A 10,140-nucleotide genomic window follows, 5' to 3' on the forward strand; every position below is an offset into this window, starting at 1 on the left:
CTCTCTCTCTCTCTCTCTGCAAATACTCTTGAAGTTCCATTGGGTCACACACAAAAATAATCACCCCCGATCTAACAATGTTGTTTCTTTCCCCCTACTCCATATCATTTGTTCCTTAAATTTAAAATCTTTGGGGGATCAGAATGCAAACTACTAATGCTCTCAGCTGAGATAAACTTCGGACCCAGTAGGGACACTACACGGCCTTCTCAGGAGCTTGGGTGGTATAGTGGTTAGGAGTTGGGCTGTTAACCGCATAGGCAGCAGTTCGAAACCACCAGTAGGTTGGGGGAGGAAGAAAAGGCTTTCACTCGTCTCAGAAACGCACAGCAGCAGCTCCCGACCCACAGGATCGTGTGAGTCGGAACTGATACGATGGCAGTGAGTGCAGTGACCTGTTCATCTTAGGATGCGCAGTTTGCTTCTCCGTCGAGCATATGTGAAATATTTTTTCTTTATATTCTGAGGATTCCCTTTCAGAGGTTAAAAATGTTTTTGGAAAGTAAGCAGCCAGAGGAGTCGTCTTCCCCTTAAAACGCAACTTGATTCTAGCCAACAAATACTTGAAGGGGCTTTAAAAAGTTGGTGGACAAATGGAATTGAATGACAATGCAGATGTCCATGAACTTTTTGAGAAGCCGCCTCTTACATATGAAAGCATTGGTGGACTCTGGAAGGAGCCACGTGTATGGTGTAGTGGTTAAGGTGCTCAGATGCTAACCAAAAGGCCAGCAGTTTGAGCCCACCAGCTACTCCACAGTAGAAAGATGAGGGCAGTCTGATTCTGTAGAGATCACAGCCTTGCAAAATCCACATAGCATTTTTCTACTCTGCCCTATTGGGTTGTTATGAGTCAAAATAAAATGGGTGGCAGTAGATTTGGTTTGTGGTCTGTACTTCCTAGAAAACTGGTAAAGCATGGGGAGCAGCATGTTTCTACATGGTAAAACGGGGGGCTCTCGAGACTAAATGTCCATCTGAGCAATTCATCAGGACAATAAGCCTTGGCACCTTAGGAAGCTAGTCCTAGGGCCTTCCTGCTGTTAGGGATGCTGAAAGGGATAGAGTGGTCCTAGGATAGTAGCATCTCCTGGTTTCTAGAAGAAGCAAATGTATATTGTTTTGGAGAAAACTGAGGCCCCTCAGAGTTTCATACATATGCTTAAGAAAATGAACACATTGTAGTAATTTAGAATGCACATCAGATAATAAGCCACAGCACTTGTGAATTAGCACACACAATAAACAAGTGATTGCTATCCCCAGGTTTCAGGTACGTAAGTTATTCCTTACACAGTGTAACACATACACAATGCATTATAATGGTAACCACTTAAAAAAAAGTATATAACTTTTATACCATTAGAATGAAAAAGATCTATTTAGTAGTCCTCCAAACTGTATTACTTGTGATTTATCAAATAGCATCCATAGGCTAACCAACTTTAAACTTAACAGAACTAAGCTTTGATACTTCACATTCAAATGTGCGCTAATATAGTTCCAGAAACAAGGTTTTTCTTACCTTCCGTGGTGGGGTTGATTTTCCAGAATCTAAATCTAAATCTAGGTATTCCACTTGTTTGTCTCCTTTGGGTTTTATCATAGGACTGCTTCCTCCATCAAGACCATTACTGCCAAAAAGATTCTGAAAGATTACCCCCCCCCAAAAAAAAGGTCAAACACTAATGAGACATGCTGCTCATCTTGCTTGCCGAAATATTTATGCTCAGGAGAGCATAATGAATAAAAGTCTGTTTAAAAAATTAGATAACCTCTTAAGGTTTGAGGATAAATAATAATAACATATATTTTGAATGGGAACAATTTTAAATAGCGCAAGCTGAAAGTAGTTTCAAAAGTCAAGTGGTTCAAACTAATATTAGGCCATCAAGCTATTGTGAGTTTTGACAGTGTAACCTGAGCAGAACTAAATACTACATATAGATACTAAATTACATATACATACTAAATATTACAAATATTACATTACAAATACTCAATTACATTTCTAACTACAAGACTGAAGTCCTGTTGTTAAATTCATTAAGAATCTTTTATGTTTCATTGACAGTTTTTCACACTAAGATTAGTTTACAAGCAGTAAGTCGTTATGAATAATGACTCTCCTGGCAAAGCCTGTTTTGTTCAACCATCTGGAATTTCTACCCCTTCATTTCCGGCTTTTCTCAGCCTGACCCCTACCCTTCTCGTAGGAAATGCATACCAGGAGGACCCCTCCATTAATCTAAAAAGATCAAGTGAAAAGGGAGATCGGCAATAGCGATCAACATGCCTGCGAGATAGAAAATTTAAAAGGAAACAGACTAACGGCAACTTGATGACTTAACGCTAAACAGAAATGAAAGGACAACATGAGCTTGCAAACCTACAAACGCTCCTCATCAGACAGTCTTCTTCCTACAGGAGCTCCAGGTACTGTTTCCACGCCTGGCTGCTCGTAGCCCCATCTAGAAATGCTCCCCGTCCCTTGAGGGCAAGACCCTCTGTTTCAGGACTCTCAGCCCTGTGCTCTCCCGCACGTGGACAGCATGTTGTCCACTGACCATCTCAATAACTTTAGACGAAAATGAGGAGGTAAACATGAAAACTTTTAAATGGTGCACTTCAGAAACTGTTGCTTCCACTTCTCTTTGCTTCAGTTAAACAAGGTACACTGTGTTTGGGAAAGGTATTTGCTAGGAAAAGAACTGAGTCTCCTCCCTTAGGGGGTAGCATGGCTGCTGCCACTTCCCATGAAACCCTTTGCAAATTATCCAAGGACCCTCATTGCTCTGGGAGGACCTTGCCTGTGCTGTGAGCAGGACGAGGCCTATGTTTCAGGGACTCAAACTCTTATGCAGTCAGCCGCCTGCTAACTCAAGGTTATGACCCTATTAGGAACACATTTAAAAAACCACATTCACCAAGCTAGTGCTATTATTAAATATATATATATATATTGCGGAAAATATGCAGGGCACCCAAAAGTGCAAGCAAATATGGCGCTCAATCAGGATAGCTTCCATCCACCTCTCTCTGACATAATTATAAAAAATTAAAAAAAAAGGAAGCAGAAATTGTTAAGCTTTTTTTTCTCTGAATGACTCCGTATTTTGCTTTCACATTAAAAAAAAAATCAGCAATGAGTTATGTGTGTGTCTAATGAATTAAAATTCTGCATTTAACTGTGCCAGTGAGATAACACATTCCCGGGAGCTACCTGACGGAAAATGCTTAGGGGTATTGACAACAGTCTTAGAAAATTACAGAAGGAAGTCATGCATTTATATGATCTACATGCAAATTCTTATCTAGGCTAGTCATAAAGTATTTCTAGTGACGCTGTTTTATGTAGAAATCATCATGGGAGTTGAAAAAAATTCACTGACAAATTTTTGAGTCTCCAGTCTTGCCGCTCTTGACCTACCCTGACTGGGCATAGAGCGTCTATTGGTCCGGTCAGTAACCCTGTGTTTTTGCAAGAGTTCAGAGAAACCCCTTAAGTCTAGGAATTTTTACAAGTGTTCTGTCAACTAACCTACCAGCCAACCTACTAGTGCTATGGTTTGTTGCAATTTTAAAAGTATGCAGAGTTATTCCACGTGCTTTTGTTCTTCATATGCAGCCATTGTCTGCCTTCAGCCATGGTGTGGCATTAGCTGGATTTCAGGAGTCAGCATTAATGGTTCATCTGAGGAATGCATGCCTTCTGGTCTTTGTGCCAAATCATTGTTTCTACGTGCAGGGCCAACTCCATCATCACCAGTCTATGAAGTGTGTCCTGCTCCAGAATTTCCATTCATAGAATTTAATATTCCTGTATAAATCAGATTTGGTCAGATCCTCCCAAAAATTTTTTCTTTCTTTTTTTAAAAGAAACTATCCAACCACACGCCAGGCCATTGTTAACGTCTATCACTATGTTAAGGCCCCAAATTAAAGAGGTTGAGAAAAGACTGCTGTAATCATCACATTCTTTCCTAAGAGAGTGCTGCACCTTGAGGGAATCCGTGGATAGGTTTGTGGAAAATAGGAGGCTCTCTGCTTCTGTAAAGATTGAGTCTCAGAAATGCTATGATGAGTTGGAGTTGACTTAATGACAGTGGATTTGGTTTGGGTTTTACCAGAGGAGTCCTGGAAGTACAGTGCCTGGCTACAATCCCAAGTCAGTGGTAGGAACCCACTACTGCCTTCATGAGGCGCCCTGGTGGTGTAGTGGTTACACATTGAGCTGCTAACTGCAAGGTCAGCAGTTTAAAACCTCCGGCCACTTCCATGGGAGAAAGGTGAAGCTTGGTATTTCTGTAGAGTCTCGGGAACCCACAGGGCAGTTGTATCCTGTCTTGTAGGCTCGCTATGAGCCAGAAGTGAGTCTGAGTTTGTTTTTGATGGACTCTGTGGGAGAAAAAAACCCTACTGATCAGCTCCTGTCAAGATTAGAATGTAGGAGGCCTATGGGGCACCTCTGTTTTGTCACACATGGTTGCTGTGATTTGGAATCCACTCGGTGGCTCAGAACAAGATCACTTACTACTCTGTTTTGTCAAAAGTTTCTCAGACTTTCTGGTTGTCTTTTAGTCGTTTCCCTTCGTTCAACACTTAACTGTTATAGATACTCTTTATTACACATTGTTCCTAAGATTTTCATTTTATTTACCATCTTTGACAAAAGGATATTCTCTAGTATCTCTGAAAGTAATATATAAGATACAATAATAATTTATAAATTATTAAGGGTGCATGGGGGAAAGGGGAGGAAGGAAAAAAAAAGAAAGGAAAATGAGCTGATTCCGGGAACCCAAGACGCAAGAGAATTTTGGGAATGATGAGGGCAACAAATGTATAGATGTGCTTTACACAATTGATCTATGTATTGTGATGAATTGTATGAGCCCCCCCAATAAATTGATTAATTAAAAAAAAAAAGTAATCTGATAACGTGTATAAAAAGGAAAAGTTCATCTGACTACTTGAAGACGAAAACTGCCGTGAGATCTGCTCTGACATGACATTTAGAACTTACTTACTCTTAATAAGAGTGTATTTTCATTCATTTGAATGGGGAAACGCTAGTCTTGTGGGGTTTTTTAAAGATACTTTTATTGGGGGCTCTTACATCTCTTATCACAATCCATACAGTCCTCCAATGTGTCAAGCACATCTGCCGCCATCATCATTTTCAAAGCATTCTCTTCCCTCTGGAGCCCTGGATATCAGCTCCCGAAAAGCTAGATTTATATTTGGAATCTTCAAATGGGATTGTCTTAAAGAAAAGAAAGCCACTAAAATGTTACTCCTCAAAATTTTAACATTAGTTATTTGTTCATTCTGGCAGAGACTGGGCCTGGTTGTCCAATAATGACTCTCTACTTGTTCCAGTGAATGGTAGGTCCCCTGCCCCTCAGAAGAAAGGCTGTATTTCCCAGTCCTTTTTACGTCTAAGTGGGGTCATGATGACTAAATTTTGATCAATGGTCTAGAGAAGGCAGCTTCTGAACCTCCTCTACATGGCAGTTATGCGGCATCCCTTGATGCTGCCTCTCCCTTCCCTACATTCTGCAGCTTGGAATGTGAATCCACTCGCTGGAGCATCCTTGTGTTAAGGGAGGGCAGATTGGAGAGCTAGAAACCTGGACCCCCAAGGCTTCTACAACAGTCTCTGCCCCAACAGCCTTGGATTCACTCTCTCTGGACTTTCACAAGGGAACCAAGGAAGTGTCTGTGTTTTAAGTCACTTTTTAAAAAGGCCAATAAACAGAACAAGCATTAAAGCTGATGTAAGGAAAAGCAAAAGCAAAATAATATTCCAAAAAATTAAAACTGGTTTGTATGGTGAAACATCTGAAGTACCTTTTGGCAGCTACCTAATTTCTGGGAAAGAGAATTCTGTTACTCAAGTCTTCATGTCTTATGCTGATACAACTAAACTGATACAGATTACGTTTCACAGTCGGTCTTCTTTAAGCCGTAAGCCTATCTAAAGGTGCCACCAGAGAGGCATCATCAAAAGGCCTTCTATGTCCGGGTCTGTGGCCGCCAGGGCACCAGGACACAGGCAAGAGGAGCGGCAGAGAAAGTGCTGCTGGTGGAGGAATGTCCTGAAGAGTCAGTGTCAGATCGAGCACATCTGGAAGCAATTGCCACTGGAAAGCTTCTCAAACACGAACTAGTTCAACTTACAGATCCGATCTACACTTGGACCCTGTGATGCTGTTTTTAACAAGGTGTCTTTTATTCTTTTTCCTTAAATACATAAAAAAGACGCGTAAAGACGTAAAGACCGGATGGCAGGATGTAGCCTGAACAATTTTAAATGGCCATGCAGGAAGACAGGAGTGAAGACGAATACTTTACATACTGGGTCTTCGCTGGACAGGTTGGGGTTCATGGGAACGTAATTCTCTTCGCTGTCATGCGAGTCACTGCTTGAAGTTGTGCTGTGCACAGAATCCGGTCGGGGGGACATGGGAAACCTCGAGGAGCTAATAAGCAGAAATGATCATTACCCACATAAATCCTGATGAAAATGTCAAAACCACATCCAAATTAAAAATGGGACTGATGGGTAACATTCTTCTAGAAATAATCATTTACGCACATAACCATATGCATACACATTCACTGTAATACAGTTAATTTGTTGAACACGATCAGAAGCCCAACCCATGTATGTAGCTAAACTACACAAGTATATTTTTGACAAACACCAAATGATCTTGAGTTAAACAAACAAGCAAAATGTATTGCTAGGGACTTGGGAATAAGTAAAAGCTACATATAAAGATTTAAGAATCCTATTTCAAGAAAAACTAACTGAATGTACATATAAAAATGAACACTTATTAACGCACATATTCAACAGATGTGCAACTTTACATTTCATTCCCATTTCTGTATATAAATAAATCTGTATCTATCTGGCTTTCTAAAGTAGTCACTTACACCGCCCACCCTCACAGCACCTATAAGAAACACCGTATTTTCCATCCAGATCAGTGGTTCTCAAACATTTTTGGTCTCACAAACCCTTCACATTTTTTTTAAACGATTGTGAACTCCAAGGGAGTTTTGTTTATATTGGTTATATATATTTTGATATTTCCTATACTAGAGATTAAAATGGAACATTTTGAAACAGTACTTAAAAGCATGAGGGGGCTTTGAAAAGTTGGTAGAAAAATTCCATTATCTTTTCCACAAACTTTTAGATGCCTCCTCCTTTCCAAGGGAGATGTCATCAGCCATCACGTAGCTTCTGTGAAGCTACTGCATACTTGTGAAAGGATGACAGTAGAGGATGTAGACAGTATCTTGGTTTCTTAATGAGTTCACAGAACCCTGGGAAATGGGGCTCTGCCGGCCCGCCTTTGAAAACCACTGTTCCAGGTATTCTCCACGCTAATGAGCAATTGCGAGATTCCTGTTATCATATCAGCTGTAGACTTTCAATGAAGACTTACTCTCGGGCAAAACTCCTCGTGATGGGGGATCTCACAGGGGCTGGCAACTCTTCCCACTCTGACAAAGGCTTTATTTCTAGTGGTGCTGGTTTGGCTGTACCGAAGAGAGAGGGAGTTTAGTGTTTGGCACATTGGAAGTTCATGGATCTTGTGAAAGGAAACACATGGAACTACATCATGCTTCTTTAAGTATTTTATGATAATAAACACCCAGTGAGAACAAGAGAATGGGAAATCAGTCCCGTTGTTTGATTTATACTTTTCACTATTAATTTTTTAAAATAATTTTATCCTAAAATATAAGGATCTAATCTAACATGTAAAAATGTTCCTGTAACTCAAGATTAAAGCATCACTTATACAACTATACATAACATAAGAGTGTAGAAGATATTAAAAACAAAGTTCTGCTAATAAAATCTTTTACGTTCATGCTTCCTAAGAAACAAAACAATAATTGTATCTTTAGACTCAGACTCTGTTGTAAGGAAATTAAACAATTACATCAAAAACCTCAGCTTCATTTAGCCATTAATCATTTCTTTTATCAAATTAAATAAACATAAAGCTAATGTATTCACGAGCTGTAGTTGAGTGGCCCTTCCTTATTCACCTAATTATCACAGCAGATCACAAGACCAGGGCAGCCCACAGAGTTCTCAGTGCTTTGCTAAAAATCTGAAATATTTTCCAGAAATTTGAAAAGTGAGCAAAATAATTACCATCTGTTAATTTTAGGGAATATTTTAGTTGTCGTTCACACCAACATTATAAAAGAAACCTTTTTGTTTTTTTGGGTTCCCTTCAACTCTGTTTGTATATGAATGTACATTTATATCAGTTATGTTGGCCACCAAACTATAAAATAGGTGGTTGTTTTAGAAGGCTACACAGATTCGCTGGAGTTGATAACTAAGTATTTCTGTCAATTCAAAGCCAAAACGTCAATAAAAATTATATTTTGTGAATGGATTCTGCTCATTGATATATTCAAACTAGATACATACCAAAAATTGTCTTGGCTAAAAGCAATTTTCTAATTTTTAATGTCTCTTTTTTTTTTGAAACTTAAAGGCGAGTATCGTAAATTTAGCCATCACACCATAGAAATGGTCTGTATTCTGTCATAGAACAGATGACACACATTTTATGAAATATACAGGCAGAAAATAACTGAAATTCACAAGCCATTGACAAGCTTAAGGAAAATGTACTGATGCTTAAAAAACGTAAAAGAACAACATAAAAGGACAGGACTATGTTGAATTTTTACATGCTAGTTGTTAATGACATACAAGAAACCTCACTGTGTATTATGGGAAGCATTCACTTTAAAAAACAACATGCTGGGAAGCTTTATTTATAACGGAAGTCATATTCTTCTCCTTCACTGTTCAAGAAACACTTTAAAAATAAATAAAATAAAATAAATCCCCAATGTCCCATACAGCATGCGGTGCTAAAGTACATACCCTTTCTTCTTGGAGCAAAGTCACCTATGGTTTGTGAATCAGTTCGCTCTAAACCATGGGGTTTGGGTCTTAAATATTTGGGACTTTGACCTAATTGGTAAAAAGAAGACTCTCTTAATACAATGTTATTTTTGAATTGGAAAAGCGGCTCCTGCAGGAAAGCGACAGAGCCCTGTGCAGAAAGGTTACATCGCAAAAGCACACAAAGTTTGTTTATGGGGACAATGTTTCCATGTTGCTACAGTGGAGAGGAGGAAGCCGCATGCAACAATGCAGAGAGCAAAGCGTTACAATAGAAGGGGGGTTGTTAGTGGGGATGCAACTAGCCAGGTTAGTTGTCATTGCGCCTTCCAGGGAGGAAGGAAAACCATGTGCCCGGGTAGCTTTGCTTTCTTTCTTAACTTCCTTACATCCTTCTTTTTAAAAAACAGCTTCACTGGCATATCATTCACATATTGTGCAATTCAGTAATTCAATCACAAGGCTTTTCTTTTACCCTGCCTCAGAAAATCAGGTCATAGTTTTGCTCTAGCAGATCTCCTCCTTGGAGAGTCTCTTAAGAAGGTAGCAAGGTCTCCTTCCTAAAACTGTACCTTCCTAATCTGGTAGAAGTGTGTTAGAAAACAACCTTCCTCTGATTGTTCCTCCATCTCCGGACCAGCAATCTCTAGAGAAACAGGTGCACAACTCCACATTTGCTAATCTAAGACCACTGTTTGCTTCGTGCCAGGGGGATAGCCATGGCTGCCCAGGGCGTTATGTTGAAGCATCGGATGTCTGGATCTGGGCACTGGGGATTGTTTTGCTTCATATTAAGTGTGTAAAAGCCAAATTTTCACTGCTACCATGGACCTTTCATTTACCGTATATACTCGCGTAAAAGGCAACCCGAGTTATTAGTCAAGGCACCTAATTTTACCACAAAAACTGCATAAAAAATGCCTGAAAACTCAGTGTATACACAAGTATATACGGTATTCTCTGCCACCTACAAGTTTTGCTGAAAAGCCCTCTACAGGGTTGATGGCCGGCAGCTAGCCTCATGCCTTTCTGCAATGGAAGTCTTCATCTTCATTCCAGGCTAGCACTACCGTCTGAATCCATCATTCAAACCATCCTATTCTTAAGGGCAGGTGCCTTGGGGGCACACTGCTTAAAGGGCATGGCTGTGAACAGAAAGGCTGAAGTCAGTGGCTGGGGGGGGG

General features: G+C 39.9%; 1 protein-coding gene across 2 annotated transcripts in view; it reads right to left on the minus strand.

The window, feature by feature from the left end:
• Positions 1–10,140, minus strand: part of GAB1 (GRB2 associated binding protein 1) — a 148,011-nt gene that overhangs the window by 4,991 nt on the left and 132,880 nt on the right. Inside the window, exons 7-10 of one of the 2 annotated variants that reach the window (XM_004708746.2) lie at positions 8,936–9,025; positions 7,464–7,557; positions 6,362–6,485; positions 1,526–1,648 (exon numbers count right to left, since the gene is read on the minus strand). In XM_004708746.2, coding sequence (XP_004708803.1) covers positions 1,526–1,648; positions 6,362–6,485; positions 7,464–7,557; positions 8,936–9,025 — 431 coding nt within the window. The remainder of the gene's footprint in view (positions 1–1,525; positions 1,649–6,361; positions 6,486–7,463; positions 7,558–8,935; positions 9,026–10,140) is intronic. The other variant, XM_004708747.2, reaches the window with a different exon arrangement.

Source organism: Echinops telfairi, unplaced genomic scaffold, assembly GCF_000313985.2.
Source record: "Echinops telfairi isolate 266 unplaced genomic scaffold, ASM31398v2 ScPeMD7_5868;HRSCAF=6743_0, whole genome shotgun sequence".
Lineage (NCBI taxonomy): Eukaryota > Metazoa > Chordata > Mammalia > Afrosoricida > Tenrecidae > Echinops > Echinops telfairi.